General features: G+C 40.2%; 1 protein-coding gene across 3 annotated transcripts in view; it reads right to left on the bottom strand.

Annotated features, from left to right (window-relative positions):
- Positions 1-23,744, bottom strand: part of AK5 (adenylate kinase 5) — a 296,670-nt gene that overhangs the window by 152,474 nt on the left and 120,452 nt on the right. For all 3 annotated transcript variants that reach the window (XM_025389481.1, XM_025389482.1, XM_025389483.1), the window contains exon 7: positions 5,292-5,382. In XM_025389481.1, coding sequence (XP_025245266.1) covers positions 5,292-5,382 — 91 coding nt within the window. The remainder of the gene's footprint in view (positions 1-5,291; positions 5,383-23,744) is intronic.

Below are 23,744 nucleotides of genomic sequence, written 5' to 3'. Positions count from 1 at the left end.
AAGCCCAGTTTGAAGGTCAGTTTGCACTTATGTTGTGAGGCAGTAAGTATCAGAAAAAAAAAATATATATATTTTTATACATTATATTTATATATATTATATATATATTATAAGATAATAGACATTTTAGAACTATCAGATCGGTGCAAAAGAAATTGTGGTTTTTGCCATTATTTTCAATGTATATTTCACAGAATCCCACTTCTCATTTTAGAAAAGAGGAAAATGAGATGCAGAGAAGTTAGAAAACTTGGCCTACGTCATGTAGAAAGAGCCTGAGACCAAAGGCAGAGCCAGTAGCTCCTACTGTCTTTCTAACACACCATGCTGACTCCAAATTCTAAGCAGGGGCAATCAAAATGTGTTTATGGGTTTATACAGATCCCCCTTTTGCTACAGTGCTCTACAGGAAAGGACCTGGAGGAGCATACTGCCAAGTCTATGTGCTGAGAAGATGAGGAACAGTGAATAGTTGATGATGACGCAGGTCACAGGGTGGCTGTGGAAATGGAAGAATCAGAAGTGGAATTAAGGAGTCTCATTCAAGCTGGTAGCAATCAATGCTATTGACAGCATCATTAAAGATAACACAAATTTTAGCTGGCTTTCACTACTTGCACACTATGATTATTATCTGCCACTGACTAGTGGAAGTGGTGATAGCTATTGGATTCAAATGATACCTTCGCTTCACCTGTATTTACAGTGATTCATGCGGAGTGAGTACTGTGATTTGAACGTGAAATCTTATTAAACATAGAGCTGCTTTTAGTACCTGCGTCCTACTTATTTTATTTAATTAGAAACCATTCTTTCCATTGTTTTCAAAAAGGACAACGTGAAGGGCTCTTAAACAACTCAGTTAACAGATATTACACGTGAATACTTGAAAACGCAGCAAGATAATTAGAAAACTACCTTCAGCAATGGTAGAATGAAAAGACCTTTGTTTAAAAGAAAGCTTCATGCTTATAAGTAAGAAGAGATTGGATTTCCTAATAAAATTTTTTTTTCTTTTTTCGATGGAGTCTTGCTCTGTCGCAATAAAATGCTTTTCACAGGAATTATATTGTATCATCAGGGATGAAATTTCTTGAAACATTGTTACTCCTAGCAACAGTATTAATATATCATAGGAGGCAACAGACAAAGGATATCATTATCAGCTTGGATAATGATTGAATGGCTTTCATTTTCTTTTAGCCTTGGTTTCTGGGTTTGCTGGAAATAGGACCTTTAGTAACAGTCTAAGGTTTGACACACAAAATAGAGGGAAAATACAGACAAATGTATACATTACTGCCTTCTTTCATTGAATAATTTAACACATAAAACAACTGCAATGATCTCGTTACTCAAAAAAGACAGCAAAATTAGGATGTTATGAAAAAGTGATCATGTAGCTTTCATTTCCCCCTAGTTTGGATTTTTCAATTTCTTTTCAGATTTAAAAATATTCTTTCTATAGATGACAGAGAAAGGTATGAGCTGAAATACAGAACCCCAGAGGAAGCACCCAGGGCTACTAGTTTTAGAATGACCTTTGGAAATATTATTTTCAAGTTGGCTCCTTAAATTTCAGTGGGAAGATGATACACATTGGCTTTAGAGGTATCAGAGGCTAACCATATGACTTTCTGGGACAACGTTTCATATGTTTTTCCTCCTAGTGGATCTTTAACTGCAAGTTGTAGGAAAATCCTCCTCCCACTTTGAGTACCCCATAAAGACACTCTTACAATTGCAGAGCTTCTTAAGCAGTGAAGGGTGTCTGTGAATAAAACTCCTCCAACCCCTAAACTGCACCGTCTGCAGAAAGCAGTTTCTCCCTTGTCCTGTCTCTCGCAGGGTAGCTTACAGTTTAATTTTCGTTAACAGTTTCGTTACAGTTTAATTTTAACGAAAATTAAACTGTAAGGGTTGTGTTTCATCTCTGAATCTAAGAACAAAACTTAGAAGGTACATGCGTTCAATGCATATGTACCAAATGAGTAAAAATGAAAGGACACGTCCACTTTACCTTTACAGTTCTTGCTCTCATTGATCCACGCTACAAACATTAAATGTCTCCTATAAGTGCCTGACCTGCATTAAGCACTGAGAGTCCAGCTCGAATTCCACAGGCATGGAAAGGGTTCATTACAATGTGTGGGAAGAGCACTGTATTTACTTGGAAAAATATCCTGATGGTATTTGGGACGAGAACTCTTTGAGGGATCTGGGTGTTGGTGGGCTGTCCTGGGTGAGAAGGGGAAGCGGGGAGTTTTTCAGTTACTCCAGGGCAGGGTTGGGGCAGGGAGGAAGGCAGAGAGGGAGAAGACAGCAGAAGTAGACCCAGGAAAAGGGGGAAAAGTCGTATTGTGTAAGATGTGGTTTCTTCCCATGAGCCCTCAAATCCACTGCAAAGACAGGAACTCATAAACAGCCTTTTCAATGTGAAAGCCACATACTTTGCACACAGAAACCATTTATTCTTCAGGACAATCCTCTGGGGTAGCTGCTATTATTATCCCCTCTTTATAGATAAGGAGATGGAGACCCAGAGCAGTTGAGTGACGCAGCCAGATAGCTTTGCTAGTAAGTGTTAGTGGAGGGCTCCATTGAGGGGGAGACACTGTAGACAGGCCTTGAAGAAGCCGACCATCAGAGCAATGGTAGTCTCTAAGAAAAGTCCTGGTACACCTGTGGGTCACAGGGTGCTATTCAAAGGCCTAATCTAGTCTGGGGTGGGGTCTGAGGAAGTCTCCTTGAGAAAAACACCACGTTTACCTTGGGGCACAAAATAGAATCTGGCCAGGTGCAGGATGGGGCTCTATGGGGTTGGGAGAGTGAAGGGATGCAAATGAGGAGAGGCGTTTTCTAAGCAGAGAAAAGAGCAGGTGGAAATTGCCTAAGGCAGGAAGGAACTTGAGGTATTCAGGGAACTGGGGGAAGCTGGTGCCGGTGACATGGGGGAGGTGATGTTGTTGCAGTAACAGGACCGCTGCAGGAAAGAAAAGGATTTTGGGGCTTTCTTCTGTGCTAAGGGTACCGGTGGCCAGCCTGCAGGAGTCATTGAAGGTTTTTTGTTTGTTTGTTTCAGAAAGGCAGAATGATTAGGGCTGCATTCTGTGAAGATCCCCATGGCAGCAGGAGATTCATGACAGACAGGAGAGGCCAGGGATGAGGAATGACAAAGCGTTTGGTGACTGCCCTGGTAATAGAGACAAAGGTTTGGATTCCCAAGGTGCCCCCGCGGAATGATGATCAGTGTGGAGTGTGAGGGCAAGAACGCTTCTGCCTGGCTCCCCGGAGAAAGGTCGAGGTGAGAGAAAGAGAACTGGATGCCATTCCTAGGAGGCGACATGGGAGCTGTGGAGCAGCTGAGATTCTGCAGAAAGAGACTTGAGAGAGAAAAAAACAGTGGAGGGACCAAACCTGGAGGCTGACAATTCACAGAGCAGAGGCCATGGATATGACTTATTTATTGAGTGAGTCATCAACAGGAGATTTCACCATTGTTCCTTAACAGCGACAGTACCCTGGAGCTACACAGTATCTGCCTCCTGTAGGGGAGGCACCCTTTACTTCTAGTTTACCGCACTTTATTCACCAAGGGCTGTTTTAGAGGAAACAGTTTTATTCTAAGGCTGAAGCAGAAACCAGCTTTCAGGACGTCTCAGGGGCGGAAGAGTTAGCGGGAGTTGAGGCTGTAAGCACAGAGTCTTCTGTTTATGAGCTCTGAGGTACACAGAGGAGAAAGTAGACACCTGGAAACTGCCGCTAAGGCTCAGGCACTATGCACTTTACCAAGGGGACCTAAAGAGAACGTGGACACAGCACCTGTCCTCAGGCAGTTTCCTATTGGTACAAAACCCAGCACAGTTGCATCACCGCAGGGCACAAGGCTCTCTAGTGGAGAAACACCACATAGTGCTGGGCGTCCCAAAGAAGGGGCGGCTTAAATCAGCCCCTCCATCCCACTGCATTAGCAAACTGAGGATATCTAGCAGTTAGATATTTGTCGTTAGAGGTAGTCATTTCTTTTTTTTTTTTTCAGACGGAGTCTCGCTCTGTTGCCCAGACTGGAGTGCAGTGGCGCGACCTAGGCTCACTGCAAGCTCCGCCTCCCAGGTTCATGCCATTCTCCTGCCTCAGCCTCCCGAGTAGCTGGGACTACAGGCGTCTGCCACCGCGCGCGGCTAATTTTTGTGTGTGTGTGTTGTTAGTAGAGATGGCATTTCACCGTGGTCTCTATCTCCTGACCTCGTGATCCGCCTGCCTCAGCCTCCCAAAGTGCTGGGATTACAGGTTTCTAAAGCATCTTCTAAATAAAATATTAACTTGAAAAGCACAGGAGTCATAGTATTTTTCAGAACAGCTGTAGTCATGTTTTCATAATCTTACATGATTCTCACTATTTCATCTTTCCTGCAATAGGCCAACTTTTTATAAATCTCATCAGAAAGTTAGGCAGATGAGTTTACATCAGTTACCTGTGTTCTGTGGGTCTGCCCAGAAAGATTACCACCTTACTCTTGTAATTCTGTCTCTCTTTGAAGCTACCGTTAGGTGATTTAAAATGTTAAGTGTTTAGCCTTTTTTCTTTACGGCCCCAAGCTTTTGGTCTTTACCCTTTGAGGTCATTACTCAGAAGAAAGAAGGTCAGGACTGAGACTAAGATTGGAGAGTCATCCACATGGAATTGATGTTGAAGCCACATGTGACAATGAGTTGACTCAGCGTCAGAGTATGGAAAGAATGAGAGGAGGGTCAGGACAGAACCATGAGTATTGCCTACATTAGGAAGTATGATTACTCTACATCAGTAACCAAGGTCAAAGTTCCAGGCAAGAGCACTTAGGAAGAGAAGAGGTAAGGTCACACAGGAGCTGTGGGTTGGAATGGGAGTGGCTACCAGATCGGAGGGGATGCTTTATTCAGGCAACGAGGGAGAAACCTATCATATGAGTTAGGGGGTCCTGGAGATACTGTAAATTTTAATTGTTGTACAAAGTATGGGTTAGGTTAGATATTTTTCTATTATAGTAACATAAGCCCTATGTTACATTGTGACTACCTGGTAATTTACGTGTGCAATGACTGGAAGAAAAGCAGCAACTATAAGGAACAGATTTATAGCCCTTCCTCTCCACTTTGTTTTGTACTTTTATTTTTACACCAGAAAGTATGAGACTTTGTCATCCTTCAAACCTTGCAGCAGTTTGTTGAGCTTCATCCATTAATACAAAGCCGCAGACATTTGGCAGGTGATCACGGCATACTATTGTCTAAAGGACACAGTGACTTACCTGCTGCAGCCTCCTTGTTTGGAAACAACTTGTTGTCAACTGCCATGCTGATGTCATAGAACACCTCATCCTCATCTCGGTCGGCATCAAACTGGGGGAAATCAGGACAGACAAGTTCGGAATGTGAGAATGCACAAATTAGTTAATTCAAAAATATAATGAGCATCCATCACACAACTGTATCTCTAATGAAGCAGAACAACAGGAATTAAAGCATTTGAGTCTTTAATCAGACATTTAGAGGGTTTTAAGCCCAGACCTCCTATCGAACAGAGAAGAGTATTAGGGAGTAAATGTACAGTCACTTATGGTTAAAAAATGTGTAATGTTTTCTTAATTTATGGGGTACATTTGGAAAAAATAACTGAAATTTACCTTGTGGCTTTCTGACTTCATTTTTCTAATTTGAAAAACATGAAAATATATAGTTCTAAATAGTAAGAGGAAAGATGTTCTAACCTTATTGTTTAAAAATAAAACAAAATGAAACAACAAAGAAAAAAACAACAAAGAGGCTGGGCGCAGTGGCTCACCCCTGTTATCCTAGCACTTTGGGAGGCCGAGATGGGCAGATTGCTTGAGGCCAGGATTTCGAGACCAGCCTGGCCAACATGGCAAAACCCTATCTCTACTAAAAATACATAAAAATTAGCCAGGAATGGCAGCACATGCCTGTAGTCCTAGCTACTAGGGAGGCTGAGGCACGAGAATCACTTGAACCCGGGAGGCAGAGGTTGTAGTGAGCCAAGATGGCACTGCTATACTCCAGCCTGGGGGACGGACTGAGACTCTGTCTCCAAAAACAACAACAACAACAACAACAACAACAAAACCTCCAAACCAAATTTCAGATACTATACTAGATACAGTATTACAGATGTAGTCTATGGATTCTACGGATTTAGATGTGACAAAAATTATAGATTTAAATATTTATTTTACCATTCTTTAAAATTTACAAAATTTTAAATATTTTAAAATGACATAGTTATATTTATGAATTCTCTATTTTCTGAGTTTTTCAGTGGTTTGTTAACACATTTTTGTCTCTTTAGTTTTTAAAAATAGCTTTACTATGACAAAAACAAGCAATGCAGAAAAGACTCCCTATTCAATAAATAGTGCTGGAATAACTGGCTAGCCATATGCAGAAGATTGAAGCTGAACTCCTTCCTTACACCATATACAAAAATGAACTCGAGATAGATTAAAGACTTAGATGTAAAACCCAAAACTATAAAATTCCTGGAAGACAACCTAGGCAATACTATCCTGGACATATGAATGGGCAAAGATTTCATGACAAAGATACAAAAAGCAATAGGAACAACAGCAAAAATTGACAAGTGGGATCTAATTAAACTTGAGAGCTTCTGCACTGCTAAAGAAACTACCAACAGAGTAAACAGACAACCTACAGAACGGGAGAAAATATTTGCAAACTATGCATCTGACAAAGGTCTACTATCCAGCATCTTAAAAAGAACCTAAACAAATTTACAAGAATAAAACAAATACCCCTATTAAAAATTGGGCAAAGGACATGAACAGACACATCTCAAAAGAAGACATACATGCAGCCAGCAAGCATATGAAAAAAAAGCTCAATATCACTGATCATTAGAGAAATGCAAATCAAAGCCACAATGAGATACCATCTCATACCAGTCAGAATGACTATTATTAAAAAGTGAAAAAATAACAGATGGTAGTGAGGTTGTGTTGGTGGGAGTGTAAATTAGTTCAACCATTGTGGAAAGCAGTACAGCAATTCCTTGAAGAATAAAAGCAAAACTACTATTTGTCCCAGCAATCCCCTCACTCGGTGTATACCTGGAGGAGTATAAATCATTCTCCCACAAAGATACATGCACGTGAATCTTCATTGCAGCGCTATTCACAATAGCAAAGACATAGAATCAACCTAAATGCCCATCAATGACAGACTGGAGAAAGGAAATGTGGTACATATACACCATGGAATACTATGCAGCCATAAAAAAGAATGAAGTCATGTCTTTTATGGGAACACAGATGGAACTGGAGGTCACTGTCCTTAGAAAACTAATGCAGGAACAGAAAACCAAATACCACATGTCCTCACTTGTAAGTGGGAGCTAAATGATAAGAACTTATGAACACAAAGAAGGAATCAATAGACACTGGGGTTTACTTGAGTGGGGAGAGTGGGAGGAGGCAGAGAAACAGAAAAGATAACTATTAGATACTGGGCTTAATACCTGGGTGATGAAATAATATGTATAACAAACCTCCATGACATCTGTTTACCTATGTAACAAACCTTTACATGTGCCCCCAAACCAAAAATAAAAAGAAAAAAGAAAAAAATAAACAACATGACAAACAAAAATAAAATAGCTTTACTGAGTTCTGAGTGATATACAATGAACTGCACATATTTAAAGTATGCAGATTTTAAGTTTTAAAAACTGACAAGTGGGACCTAATTAAACTAACGAGCTTTCACAGAGCAAAAGAAACTACCAACAGAGTAAACAGACAACCTACAGAATGAGAGAAAATATTCACAAACTACACATCCAACAAAGCCCGCCTCGGCCTCCCAAAGTGCTGGAGTTGCAGGCGTGAGCCACTGCGCCCGGCCCAAAGGTCTAATATCCAGAATTTATAAGAAACTTAAACAATTCAACAAGCAAAAAACAAATAACCCTATTAAAAAGTGAGCAAAAGACATAAACACTTCTCAAAAAAAGACTTGAAAAAAATGCTCCACATCATAAATCATCAGATAAATGCAAATCAAAACCACAATGAGATACCATCTCATACCAGTCAGAAGGCTATTATTAAAAGAGACAAAAAAAAGATAGATGCTGCAGAGGCTGCAGAGAAAAGGAAATGTTTTTACTATCGGTGGGAATACAAATTAGTTCAGCCACTGTGGAATGCAGTTTGGGGATTTCTCAAAGAACTTAAAACAGGTTCTTTGACCATTTGACCCAGGAATTCCATTACTGAGTATATATCCAAAGAAAATAAATCATTCTACTAAGAAGACAAATGCACTCATATGTTCATTACAGCACTATTCACAATAGCAAAGACGTGGAATCAGCCTGGGTCCCCAACAATGGTGTACTGGATAAAGAAAATGTGGTACATATACATCATAGAATAAGACGCAGCCATAAAAAAAGAATGAAATCATGTCCTTTGCAGCAACATGGAAACATCTAGAAGCCATTATGCTAAGTGAATTAGCACAGGAGCAGAAAACCAAATACCACATGTTCTCACTTATAAGTGGAAGCTAAACACTGTTTACACAGGGAGATAAAGACGAGAACAACAGACACTGGGGGCTGCTAGAGAGGGGAGGGAAGGAAGGAGGGGGACAAGGTTTGAAAAACTACCTATTGGGTACTGTGTTCACTACCTGGGTGATGGCATCAGTCATACTCCAAACCTCAGCAGCATGCAACATACCCAGGTAACAAATCTGCACAGGTACCCCCAAATCAAAATAAAAGTTGAAATTATATTTTAAAAGACAAATTATAAGTTTTGACATGTGTATACACCCGTGAAACCGTCATAAAAATAAAAATTGTTAACATACTATCAACCCCCAAAGACTCCTCTTGTCCCTTTGGAATCCCTTTTCCTTCTCTTCTCCCTAGGTAACCATTTATGTGCTTTCTGTAACTACAGATTATTTTGCATTTTCTAGATTTTACGTAAATGAGTAATACAGTATGTAATTTTTTTTGTCTGTGTTCTTTCACTCAGCACTATTATTCTGAGATTCATCAATGTTGTTATATCCTTAGTTAATTCCTTTTCATTATTCATTAGTATTCCATTGTGTGGATATATTGTTAAGCCCAACCTGGATATCCTTCATCTCAGACATTGTAGTTTTCAACTCTAAATATTTGATTTGAGCCTTTAAAAAAATTTTCCATGTCTCTATTTAAGCTTTTGAACATCTGAAATATACTTACAGTTACTTTTAATGTCTTTCTCTGTTAATTCTAACATTTGTGTCAGTTCTGAGTCAGTTTCGGTTTTTTTTTTTTTACCTCATTATGGGGTATATTTTCCTGTTTCTTTGCATGCCTGCTAATTTTTTCTGGATGCCAGACATTTACAATTTGACCTTGTTGGATGCTGGATATTTTTGTATTTCTATAAATATTCTTGAGCTTTGTTCTGGAATGTAGTTTAGTTACTTGGAAACAGTTTCATCTTTCAGGTCTTGCGTTTAAGATTTGTTAGGTTGGATCAGAGCAGTGTTTAGTTTAGGGCTAATTATTCCCCACTGTTGAGCAAAGCCTCTCCCCAATGTTTTGTGAATTATAAAGTTTTCCAGTCTGTCTGAAGGACACTGGCACTACTCCAAGCCTGGTGTGAGCACCAGGTACTGTTTCCTCTAATCCTTTTGGATGTTTTTTTTTTTGTTTTTTTGTTTTTTTTTTTTTCCCTCAGCATCAGGCAATTTCCTCATGTGCATGCAGAAGAGCTAGGATTTGAACTTGGGATGACTGACACTTTTGTATCCTACCAGGTGGCATATGATCAATATAGTAAGACAAAGGCAGCCGTTCTCCTCCAGTAAGTGTTAACACAGCCCTTCTGTCTAAAAGCAAGGGGAGAAAACCAGGCAATCATTAGGACAGACACAAGGTGGCCACTGAATATCTGATTGGGCCCTCTGCGTATTTCCAGAGTTATCTGTGCATCTCTCTCATCTCTGATACTTTTTTCCTGCAACTCTAGCCACCTCGATTTCTTGGACTCTCAGCTCCACCTCCTCAACTCCTGGAGTCCACCAGCCTCCAAAGGGTTTCCTTTTTCCTGCACTGTGGCCCGGAAACATCTCCAGGCTCTGAAGCAATCACAGGGCTCACTGCATTTGTTTCCCTTCTACCAGGGACCACTTCATTGCTTGATGTCCAGTGTCTTGAAAACTGTTTTCTTAAATAGGTTTTCTTCTGTTTATTTTCTTGACTGTTTCATGTGGAAAAGAAAAATCTAGTCTTTTTTATTCCAACTTGGTGAGAGGTGGAAGTCTCAACCCTTTAGCTTTTATTCTTATTTATTATTATCTTGAAGATATTTCAGAATATTTAAGTAATTTATTCCTTTATATTTTCCTACTGAACTATTTCATTATTTGGGAAAAGCTAGTGAGGGAAAAGCTAAGTTAGAAAGTTATTTCCCTACCTCCCTTTGTACTGGTAAAACATGTCTGTATAATGCTTCAAAGTGCTTTCACTATGTCACATCAACCCCTGGGAAAGGTGAGGCAGACAGTGTTATTTCTACTGTATTTTTTTTTTCCAGAAGTTGCTAATTTCTTTATTTTTTTTCTTAAATAAAATCAATTAATGTCCATCATAAAAGCTTTAAATCCACAGTAGGGTAAAAACAGAATGTTTGGGAACTCTTTGCACTTCCCTCATTTAGTTCTACTCCACGGAATTAACAGTGGTTAATATTTTCCTGTTTATCCTTTCAGAACTCCATATGATCGGTGAGAATGGTGTTATATAAAACATCTCAGCCAGGCACAGTGGCTCACGCCTGCAATCCCAGCACTCTGGGAGGCCAAGGTGGAAAGATCGCTTGAGGGCAGGAGTTCGAGACCAGTCTGGGCAACAGAGCGAGACCCCATCTCTTATGTCTTTCCTTATGCTTTTCCTTGGACATTTCTTTATTGTATTTCTTCCTCTTTTTACAAAACCTTTGACTTATCCGTTTATATGTAATGCCAAATTCAAATGAGAGTGCTAGGCTCTCTTGTATTGTGGGGTACTTGTTTAATTTAAACTTTGCCTGGAGAGTGTCCACGAGGAATTTGCTGACTAGTCTTTTCTTGAGCTATTGTTCCTCATTTTCCCATTTCCTTTCTTTTTCCTGTTCATCTTCCAGCTCCTTTTCCATGTCCTCTCCTTTTTCTCCTCTCTTTTCACCTGCTTCTCCTCCTCTTTCTCTCTATTTCTGCTTTCCCTTTTGTTCATAGTCACTGTAATTTCTATTTGATTGCTCTGGATTTTGATCCCAAGGCATAGCCGGTTGTTTCTATATAACAAAGTCTGTGGAATAAAATGAAGCCCAACTTTTTAATTATGTGAAGTTATCACCATCTTCCAGCCCTTGCTGATTTAGGCCCATGATTGTCTTGCTTTGGGTCTTCTCTCTTACAGGCTCTGTTTTATTTTTATTTATTTTTTGAGATGGAGTCTCACTCACTCTGCTGTCCAGGCTGGAGTGCAGTGGTGCCATCTCAGCTGACTGCAACCTCTGCCTCCCAGGTTCAAGCAATTCTCCTGCATCAGCCTCCCAAGTGGCTGGGATTACAGGCACGTGCGACCACACCTGGCTAATTTTTGTAATTTTTAGTAGAGATGGGGTTTCACCATGCTGGTCAGGCTGGTCTTGAACTCCGGCCTTAAGTGATCCACCTGCCTTGGCCTCCCAAAGTGTGAGGTTACAGGTGTGAGCCACCATGCCTGGCCTGTTTGATTTTTATAAATAAAAAATTATCAGCACGAGATGGTTTTACCTCAGCAAAGTCTTGAATTATCAGGGGCTTCTGAAATATCAGGCGCTCTCTCCACCTTGAAAAACTTTCTTCTCACACTTCCTGGACAGAAATCCTTTCCTGGATTTCCTTCTAAGTCAATGGCTGCTCCTTCAAAGGTTTCTTTATTGCTCCTCTTTCCCCTACCGCTCTCTGACCCTCCTTATTTCTACTTTATAGGTGAGGAAATATTTACCCAGAGATTTTATGACCTTCTCAAGTCATACAGCTAATAAGCAGAAGAGTTAGGACTTGAACTTGGGAAGACTGACACCTTCCTCCTACCACATGGCATACGATCATTACAGTCAGACAAATACAGCCAGTCTGCTCCAGTATGTGTTAACACTGCCCTGCTGTCTGACAGCAAGGGGGAGAAAAGCAGGGACTGTTAGGGAAGATACAAGGTGGCCACAAAGGTACAGTGAGTGCCGTCTCAATGCACTGCTTTTCACATCCACATATGCTGGCTGTTTGTCTTTTCAGATATCTGTTAGTTACCATCAGTCTGGGGCAATATCTACTAAGACGCGGCCAGGCGCGGAGGCTCATGCCTGTAATCCCAGCCCTTTGGGAGGCTGAGACAGGCAGATCACAAGGTCAGGAGATCGAGACCATCCTGGCTAACATGGTGAAACCTCGTCTCTACTAAAAACACAAAAAATTAGCCGGGCGTGGTGGCAGGCGCCTATAGTCCCAGCTACTTGGGAGGCTGAGGCAGGAGAATGGCGTGAACCCGGGAGGCGGAGTTTGCAGTGAGCCGAGATTGCCCCACTGCACTCCACAGAGCGAGATGCCATCTCAAAAAAAAAAAAAAAAAAAAAAAAATCTACTAAGAGCGGTTTCATTTCTATCTTTCCTTGAACTTCTGAGGGATGGGCAGCAGCATTGTCATTTTATAAATTAAAGATTTATGTTTTAGCCAGGGTTCCCTAGAAAATGGAAACTAAGGCAAAACCTCCAAGTTAACATTTTAACGGCATGTGGGCATTAAGCGTGAAGTGGAAAAGGGGAGTGAGGCAAAGAAGGAGGGCAATGTGATGAGCTGCACCCCAGCTTCATAAGAAAACACAGCCAGCAACACGGTCTTTAGAAAGGCTACATGGAGCTTTCTCAGGCCAGCCTGGTAGGGGGAGGGAGTGAGGGAACTTCAGCTGCTGGTTCCTGCCCGTCTCCTGTCTTTCACTACTCCAAGTTTTCCTATGGGGAGTTGGGTCCCCCACTTCTTGGTTGCGCTGCCCAGTCTCTCTGAGCAGCCACTGGGAAGCCAGGGCTCAGGGAGCAGCACAGCCCCTGAATCTAGAAGTGCTGAAAGGAGCCAGCACTGTTGTAAGTCTGGTCTGTTGGGGCTAGGTACTGGCTCTGCAGGAGATCCCACAACAGAGAGAATGATGAGGCCCAGCCCTCAACCTTGAAGACGCTTGCTGGGGCCATCACTAAGGTTAGGATATGCAGTGACAGCCAGGGCAGTGGCAGACAGGGGTCTCCATTCAAGAAGCAACTGAGGCCAAGGGGGCACATGAGGCCAAGTGAGCCATGGGAGGTTTGTAAACCGGGCTCAGACAGCTGAAAACACAGCTGGTGCTTGACTGGGGTTTCTGCTCTCCCGTGTAGCAGCTGTCTGACTTTGAGCAACTCATTTCTTAGCATCTATACACTAGTGGTGATAATCTCCACCTCAAGGGATTGTTGTGAGGACTACAGAGATGGTCTATTTAACATCCCAGCATAAAGCCTGACACAAATTGTCACTTTCATTTCTCTCTTTGAGACCCTAGGGCTGAGAGACCATGTGCCATATATTTTTTATTGCTTCTGTAATGTACACGGATATGATCTCTCCCTCTCTCAAACACGTACACATTTTTTTTAAAACTGGGGATGCAGAGTGAGGAATATAAGAAACTTTGAGACTTTGTAGGTAATCTTATATCCTCCGACTAATTTGAACAAGAATATTTTTATTTCCAGGGTAGATTAAAATAGTTAAATGTCCAATTCAAGAGGCAAAGGTAAAGCACAATTCATGAAATAATTTAACACGTATTTGTTGAATAACTACTATGTACTAGCTATTCACATGTAGATTCTTCAACTGACCACTTAAGCTTTGGACATACAAACAGAGCCATGAGGAATGAAGGTAACATTCATATAGTCAACTCAACTATGGGATGGCGCAGATGCTGCTGACATCAATTTACTCTCATGTCAGGACCGGACCACAGAATTAACTCAGGTTTCATTTTCTACAGCACCTCACTTCTACAACTCCAGAGTGGCCTGGGACTTCTCTTTGTATTCTTTTAGCCAATATGGCACTGAACCCTGAGGAGCATTCTGATTGAATATTATCGTAATTGCCACTTAATTGGCAAAGATTTTTACAAAATGATGACATTCAGTTTTGGAGCGGTAGTGTGTATGGGGAAGGAAGGACTGGCTTTTAGATCATCAAACTTGTTTTTCTCACTTGTTTTTCAAAAACAACATATGTTGATAGTTAACAACCAGGAGCGATCCACACTCCCGCAAGGAAACGTGGCAATGGCTGGAGACATTTTTGGTTGTCACACTTGCAGGGGGTCGGGGGCTACTTGCCAGGGATGCTGCTAACTATCCTACAGTACCCAGGACAGCCGTCCTCACAACAAAGATTTATCCCATCTCATAAAAAGTCAGTAGTGAAAAAATTGTGATGCCCTAATATGTCTATTAGGTATTCTTGGCTTTAGGATTTTTAAACAGTGTTTTGAAATTCAAATAGCGATGCTTTATTTATTTATTTTTTTAAAGAAAAAGTTTTGAGCTACAAGAAACTTGGATGCTAACTTCAAAATACAAAGGGTAGCAGGAGTGACAGTGTTGCAGCAGTAGCATAGGTAGAGTGATGAGTTTCTAGGAATAAAAACGTATTTACATCTCATGGGTCAGAAAAGGATCCAGGGAGACATAATTGCAGGACAACAGACCAGATGATGTCTAAAGTTGTTCACAGCTCTGATATTCTGTGATTGGATGGATGCTATGTTTTAGGTAATTGTTATTTAATGTCTAGAAATCTTAAGAAAATCCTTTTCTTATTCCTAAGGACAGAATTTGCAGAGGATGTGGTCTGCATAATCTGTTTTATGTCATTTAATGTAAGAGGGCTAGAGAAGTCAATTGGAAATTTCAAAAAGATATACTCACCAAATTCCCTAGTTCATTCACAACACATGTTTTAATTTGAATAACAAATGCAGCAACAACTTTCAAAAGTCTACAAAATACATCTAGATTAGGAAAGGGAATTATAGCAGAGGGAGGAGAATTATGTACCATCTGAGGAAAAAACTACAATCATGATTTGCATTTTTAATGGCAGAAATGAGTTTTTGTTTTTATTTTCTTTTGGCTCTGATTTCAGACTGCAGTTGGCTGCCCTAATCTTCTCCATAGAGATAGGGCTTGCCACGTAATGAGCAATGTGAAGTCTATGAAACACCCTAAATGGACTAAAAAAGGATGGTGCCAGTTCAGTCTTTCCTCTGAGATTCTGCTTTTGATTAAACTTAGGTCTGTCTCCCATTTTTTTTTTCCTCTCCTTCTTGATGGGGAAATAAATTGGCTGTTTTGTTTCAGTGTTATATATCCCATAAGTGTCATTCTCTAAGATCCAAATGAGCTTCTTGAAATTTTTACTTCTGCCTTGTTTCATGCAAGAGATTTCAATTAAGCAGGTTCTCCACCAATGGCGTTTCTTGTTTGTTACTGGAGCTCCTTCAACATGCAAATAACTGGCCCTTCAAAATTTCTTTTATATGTTTGGAGATGTCCCCCCAAAAGATTGATTGATAGGTGTTCTCTTTGTAATGACTTTGTTTTTCTTCAACTAAAAATTGAAGATTGCACTAAAAGAGTAATAAACTTTAAAAACTCATGGTGCCTGGAGTGAAGTTATCAGCAATGGAGTAACGACCATTGAAACTACTTTGCAGAACCATATTTCTAAAGTTTCATAATTAACTACAAAATTTGAAAGAGAAACGCCTAAGTGGATGTGGTGAGTGAGATAGGTGGGAACAATTCTCTGAGAAAGTCGAGTCAGTTCCATATTTTGATGAGAATTCCTGTGGTACAGCCCTGCTGAACCAAGCCCTGCGGAACACACAATTTTTTTTTTTTTTTTTTAACAGGATGAAAGACGAACAAATCATGAAAGAAGACATCTAAAAACAGACATGATTGGTATGCAAAGGATGAGTACAGAACGCTTGAAGGCTGTGTATATCTGAGTAAAAGACTTATTTCTCAGCTTTCTGTATAGAATCTTTATTTCACTGGATATAGGCAGCACCCAGAGAACTTTATTGGGAAAAAGTCAACACAATAAAGACATACCAGAGAAAATTGTTATGATATTTAGGAACTGTTTTATGAAAAAATTCTCCTTGAACTTGAAGCTTAACAATGTAATAGTGACTTTGATTTATTCTGCTACAGAAACCTAGAAGAGAAGGCTAACTTAAGATAACTTTGATTATTCTTACTACATTAGCTCAGAGAATATTTTTTTGAATCTTCATCAGCACTCAACAACAACAGGAGCACCAGGTAACGCCATTTATTGAACAACTACTATGTGCCACGCACTGTGTTAGAGGTTTTCTTTATACATTTTTTTATCAATTGTAATTTATCATTTGGATTTTATATGGATTTATTTTATTCCTACAATAACATTATAAAACATTATCTCCATTTTAAATTTTCAAAAACTGAGCTTCAAAGAGATTAAATAACTCGTCCAGGTTGTGTAACTACATTGCAGAGCCGGGATCCAAATCCACATCTGTCTGCATCGGACAGATGCAGGTGCCAAGGCTGGCAGGATCAGATCTTAGCTGGGCACTTGCAGAACAAAGCAGGGCTTTTGGAAGTAGTCTTAGGATGGATTCCCAAGAATCCCCAGAAACCGTGCCAAGCCAGGTCCAGATGCAATATACTGAAATATTCTTTATCATATTCCCCATTTGGGGATCTTAGTAGGTGATTCTGTTTCTCTGCATGATGTATGTACCTTGCTGGGTGGCTGTGGTTGTTGGCAGAATAACTTTCCTGCAGACTGGCCAGGAAATCAGAAGGAGCAAGGGCAGGCAAAGTTGACTGCAAGTGGCAGACGACTTCCCAACTCCTATGGGTCTCTGTGGTTTGGTAGCTTAAAGCTACAGGGAAACTGGTTACTGCCCAGCAATCCTCTTTGTCTACTGTTGATTCTAGTTGCACCCTACAACAGCCTTCTAAAACCTCTTTGCAAATAACCCTGCCTTTTAGTTTGTTGAGAGGATTGAGGTCATCTAGCATGGATTTTGTTTTTCTCCCCTCATTACTATTCGGTCTCCCTCAGAAATCAAAGGAAGAGTGGGCCTAGCTCCCTTCCAAGAGCCTCTGTGAGATGGGAGAATGGGTATCTGACATAGGCCATGTCTGGTCTGGCACTTTCCTAAAGAAGCTGCTCTGGTTCTGTCCCAGAGTTCCAGCCACCAGCACCCACACACATAGGCCCGGCTTAGCTGCCCCTCTCCCATAGCCCAACCAGGGCTTTGACCCCGTAGCCCCTTTGACTAAGAGAAAGCATTCCAGACTCCTTTCCCAGAGCCCCTTGATCTGGTTGTCTAATTAGGAGATACTGGATTCAAAGCCAGACCACTAACAATAAGAAGGGAGAGGTTAGGTTTTAGGCCATGCAGGAGGTTGTGGTTGAGAGAAAAGGGCCCGAGAGAAAAGAATCCAAGTCAGTGGTGGCAATTGGAGTTTGGAACAATTCTTTAGCTGAAGGGAGGGTGGCTGCAGTGGCCGATTGTCTAAATTTTATAGATTCAGGTACAGCCCCAGAGCAAACATCCTTAGCTTGACCAATGTCCAGATCATGAGTGGATATCCAGTGCCCAATATTCTGCTCGCTAACCTTTGGGTACTATGACAGAGCACTTCTCAAATTAAGTTGCTGCAGAAAGCACTTACTTCTAATGGGGGTGACTGAAATAAACCCTTACGTAGTAAATACCAAGAGGATTTAAGATTTCATTAAGATGATACTGACTAGATAATGCATTGCTTCTCAATCAAAAGTTGACTACGAAAGGGATCTGTAGCCCAGAAAATAGGGTGATTAATAGATTCTATTAAATAAATAAACTTTTAGAATATCTCTTGATATCCATATAGATTGGATCCAATCTTGTATACCACCTACAAGATACAATTCAATTCAATAAAGATATATTGAACACCTACTTTGTTCGAGGTATTAGACTGGTCATTGGAGATGCATGGAAGGAAGATTAAATCGATTAAATCATATTGACTTTTCTGTACTTATTAAACCACTAGTGAGGACTAAAATACTTTGAAATGACTTGGTAAAGAAAGTGTTAAAGGGAGAAAATGGAGAAAAACGATATGCTCATTTTAGACAAGAATTACACTGTGCAGTTCTCATTTTTTCTCTACTGCACCTACAGCATTCTGAGCCCAGCAGTTAGACAAATACTCGTCAAGCTGAATTAACCAGAAAATTAAATTAATTAACATACCCTTTTTCCCTTTCTATTTTCTCTTCTCTCCTCCCAGCATTCCAGCAATTTGAGGCTTTACAAAACTACAAAGTAGTGGCATTGAGATTTAAAGCTTTGCCAAGAAAGCTTCCAAACTAAAGAAATTCGTTAGAGCCTCAGAAGTCAAATTTCAGCCTCATGTGACATTGGTACCTCTCCTAATTACAGGCTCCATTCTCTTTAATGCTCGAGTGTCTCCCTGCTACAGAGCTCTAAGTGGTACCCTGGAAGCCTAAAAAAAAAAAAGAAAAAAAAAACCCGCTGTGCTGCCTGAGCAACAGATGTGTGACTAGGGGCTAATTTAGGCCCTGGGAAGATCAGGATCATTCTATTTTCTTTTATTATTTTTCCTTCTCTTTCCTTTTATTATTACTTATTTAAGTCCACATGATTCATCCTTTAAAAAAATTCATCTCCTGCAATGTTGACGTTAACTACCATGGCCAAATATGGTCAGTTCATAATTATTGTAAGATTCAATGGAGATCAAATGGAATCAAAAAGAACAGCTTAGAAGATGGAAAACTAAGGGAATGCAACTTGCAGTAGGAAGACAGGACATTATGATGAGAGATTCCATTTGGATTTTAAATCAAATTGATTTTAATTTTATTTATTTATTTACTTAGAGATGGTCTTGTTCTGTTGCCTAGGCTGGAGTGCAGTGGGATGATTATAGCTCACTGCAGTCTCTAACTTCTGGGGCCAAGTGATGCTCCTGCCTCAGCCTCCTGAGTAGCTGGGGCTACAGGCACGTGGCACCATGCCTGGCTAATTTTTTATGTTTAAATTTTTTGTAGAGACAAGGTCTCACTATGTTGCCCAGGCTGGTTTTGAACTCTTGGGTTCAAGTGATTCTCCTGCCTTGGCTTCCCAAAGTGCTGGAATTATAAATGTGAGCCAGTGCTCCTGGCCCACATTTCTTTTTAGTTAACACACACATTTAATGTTGCCAGTAGTGAGAGGCTTAACATTTACAAAAAAAAAAATATTTAACTGGACTAGTGAACGGTCATTCTGGATAGTAAAGCAGCTGCTAGAAAAATTGTGCTAATGTTTCCCCCTGTTGGAGAAGTGGACACAAAGTAAGGATGACTTGGGGAAAATAATTTAATTCAGTCAAACACAGCAACATCTCTGCCCTCATGACGGAGGAAGCGCTGAGACTGATAAGAAAATCATTACTTCACTGTGGGAACGGCTGTGATGGAGGCGTGCTTGGAGGTCCTGGGGGCCAGGAGGTGGGTACCTGTGGTAATGTGGGGCTCGGGAAGGTTCTGAACAAGTGAGACTAAGGAGGTGAAGAAAGGAAAGGAAGGGCGTACCAGGGAGAGGAACAGCAGTGAGAAGAAATGAAGGTAAGAGAGATGTAACTTCTTTGAAGAAGATGAGGGTGCCTCTGCCTTAAAATCTTGGGATTCTTCTGAGAAGGGGAGATGTCCTTTCTTGCTTCTTACAGTTATTTGAAGGCTTTCTTGGGATTTTAACACCTGGTAGCTGACTATTCTCTACCAGAAATCCCTGAGCATGTATCTATAGTGAGTGGGTGCTGTGTTGTGCACACAGGAATGCGACAGGTGGGCTCATGTGCATGGCACCAGTTACCATTTATTAAGCATTTACTATATATGCTAGGTAATCTGCAAAGCATCTTGCAAACATCTCAGTTAAATCCCAGAACAATCCCAACGTAACACTTTCCAAAGGAAAGAATTTAAAGGGGTAAGTACTTACTTAGGGTCATACAATTAGGGAAGAACACAGCTTGGATAAGAACTCAAGTCTGTCTTACTACAATGCCTGTGCCCTTAAGCATTAAGTTATTTTAGCTCTGGGAAGAACAAATCCTGTGTTCCTAGTTATCCCACATTCATTTGTTTTTCCTTCCTATTTTTAGCTTGAGGGTCATTTCCAAATTCAGAGTCGTTCAAACAACCAGCCTCATTTTTTTCTTACTCACTATTCCCAGGTCTATAACTTCATGTTAATATTGTTTGCACCAAGTTCCCAAAATACCAAATTGATCTTTGTTTCAGGATAATTACCTTATTAGCAAGATGGCTATGACAGGCTTGATTTAAAAAATAATTACAGAGTGAAAACAGAATGGGGGATTGTTTAACAACTTAATAGCCACTGGGCTCTTTGGATAATTGAACAACTTTTCCCCAAGTTTTAGGAAAAATATAAGTGAAGCAGGAGAGACAAAGAAAATTATGAGACTGGAAATCAGATTTATAATAATGGAATTGACATTTACCTCCATGGGCGGAGGAAGAAAATATGCAAATAGATTTTAAAATCCTTATAAATGCTTTTGATGCTAAGACTTTATGTGAATTTAGCTGACTCAACTCTATGGATAGTTACTCTTCTTATTCTTCTGCTAAAATGACTAGACCTTTGACTGGAAGCAACATGTAGAAAAAGAGATTACTTGCCATCCATACCTACATTTTATTTTCCGAATTGTGGCTCATAGAGAAAAATAATTTTATTAGCTACATATCAACGAACTATGAACTCAGCAAGTTCAGATTCATGTATAGCCTAGTGTTGATCCTGTTGAATAAGAATCGTATTGATAGATCTTGCAGGCAGTAGTTGAGTTGGGCTGATAGCGGGGATGAAGAGGAGTGAGTCAGGGGATACAGACGAAGAATCTTGGGATTATCCTTCTGAGAAGAAATAGATGATGCTCTTTCTTGCTTCCTACAGTTATTTGGAGGCCTTCGAATAACTTCTCATCCCATCAAAACCTGTTTATATGTGTCCTGCTCGACCTTCTCTATCACTTTTGTTTGAGATTATGCTTTGTTTAGTTATACCCCCTTTTTTTTTTTCCAAATATGCTTGAGCCTTCCAAAGACATTAGCAATGAGAGATTCTGTTCTGCAAAGATGCAGCTTCACTCAAAGACAAAGTGAGCACAGGCTCTGAAGAGCCTCTTAGCCTTCTGCTGCCTCAAGTCAGGTCTGCTTCTCTTTATATTTTCACCTCTGCAACCATGGGCATGGTCAGCCTCTTCCTAAAGGGGACTGGAATTGATAAGCTTACAAAGGCATAAAAGGTACATAGTCTTTGCAAAGCAACAGATGCCTTCGAGTTTTTATAGACAATATTCCACTTGGTACACATGGTCAATAGTAGAGACAGAAGCCAACTAGAATTTGTTAGAAGCCTCAGGGAAAAAAGCTAAGCCTGAGAAAAACAAAATTAATGCCAATTTTAAATGCAACCCTCAGGCTCTGCAGAATGAGTCAAACTTGATCACACAAAAACAAAGGCAGTATGTCCACTTTTACAAAATGACAAAGTGACTTTGTAGGATATTTAGAAAGTTTATCACATTTTGCAGGACGCCTTTTCTTCCAAACAAAGCTCCACTCTTATCCAGAAAAAAAAAGAATCCACTATGTCCCCCAGCAGTGTAGGAGATCAGCAACATATTTGAACTCTCCCAAAGTGGTCTCCTTCTTTCACTGTAGGAACAACTGAGGGAGAGGAGGGCCCTCATATTTACTTTTAAAATTATTGAGGGGACTGCAAATTTAAAGTTCTCTTGTCGTGAGTATTCTTAGATCATTTTAAGATAAGATAAGAGTATTCTTAAAAACTATGTGAGTTACAATTAAGTTTTCGGTAAACTTCCCGGTAAATTCTTGAATTCGCAAGCTCATTGGAAGTTTCTAATAGTTGACTATGACTCAACCAATATTTACTGAGTACCTACATTTGTTGTGGATAGCATGAAAAGATGTTTCTTCTCTAGTATCATATAATACAGGTTATGTTTTGACCTGTTATGAATGTCTTCTCCCTGTCCAAGTAGGAACTTTCACTAGAGATGAGTGAGAAAGTGACACCACTAAGTGTGTGGCCATTTATATTAATTAATTCATTACAAAAACTTGCTATGCACCTACTGTATGCCATGCACTAGGGTTCATTGTTCAGTAAAATAGGACTCTTGCCCTTAAACAGCCCACAATCCAGTGAGGGAGACTTTTACTTAACCCTAACATTAATGCAAAATAAGGGCTGTCACAGAGCTGTATAGAGAACTATAGTAGCAGATCAAAGGAGAAAGAAGGATTAACTGGTCTCAGAGAGGGAAGGAGGATTAAGAAGGGTTTGTGGAGTAAGTGGGAGTAAGGATTAAAGAAAATATCATAGGAGAGAGAATTTGAGCCCACAATATTCCAGGCCCATTAAGATCCTTGTTTGAGTTTGTGGCTGCCCTATCACATACTCTTTATCTGACAATAATTTACGAATCACAAAGCACACATTCAGATTTACTTTTTTTTTTTTTTGAGACAGAATCTCACTTTGTCATCCAGGCTGGAGTGCAATGGCACGATCTTGGCTCACTGCAACCTCCGCCTCCCGGATTCCAGCAATCCTCCTGCCTCAGCCTCCCGAGTAGCTGGAACTACAGGTGCATGTCACCCAGCTAATTTTTGTATTTTTAGTAGAGACAGGGTTTCACCATGTTGGCCAGGTTGTTCTCGAACTCCTGACTTCAAGTGATACGCCCACCTCTGCCTCCCAAAATGCTGGGATTACAGGCATGAGCCACTGTGCCCGGCCCAGATTTACATTATTTTAAAATCTGACTTGAGAAATCAGTTTCTTAATAATGCCAACAATAGTGCATTGTTTGTCTTTGACCACAGGTGACACTAAAGGGAAGTGATGAGGTGGAGAGGTAGACCACTTGGATCAAATCCCAGGTCCACCTTACTAGCTGTGTGATTCTGGAGGAGTTACTGATTCTCTAATCTTCTTTCTTCATCTAGAAAATAGTGTCATGTGGGTATGGAATGCTGAAAGGTAGAAAATCCATATACAGAACTTTGCATGTAGTAAATCTAAGTGTTGCCAATTATCATACTGGGAAGTGGCAAGTGGTTGTCTATGTAGAATCACATTTTCTAGAAGTATTTGAGGGATAAATTATTTTAAGTCTAAAATGACTTACATCTCTTTCTGACAACTTCTTAGCTTTCATGATCACTTCTTTTTAAAAATCCCCTGTTTTGGTTATTTCATAAATGCCATTATAACAATGATAAGAGAAATGAAAGCCACAATAGCAACAAATTGTCCCAATCTGTGCCTAGTTTTCACTTTTCCATAATCTCTTTTGAACCAAGTAGACACTAACTTAAAGGAGATGACCTGCAAATGAATAAATGAATAAATAAATGAATTGCTGTCTCAATGGCTTTGCCTCCAAAAGAAGTATAAGGTATTACAAAAATTATGCCCTGACAGCTAGCT

The sequence above is a fragment of the Theropithecus gelada genome, chromosome 1 (genome assembly GCF_003255815.1).
Source record: "Theropithecus gelada isolate Dixy chromosome 1, Tgel_1.0, whole genome shotgun sequence".
Taxonomy (NCBI): Eukaryota; Metazoa; Chordata; class Mammalia; order Primates; family Cercopithecidae; genus Theropithecus; species Theropithecus gelada.
The sequence above is the reverse complement of the archived record's forward strand: the minus strand, read 5'-3'. Positions and strand labels throughout refer to the sequence as shown.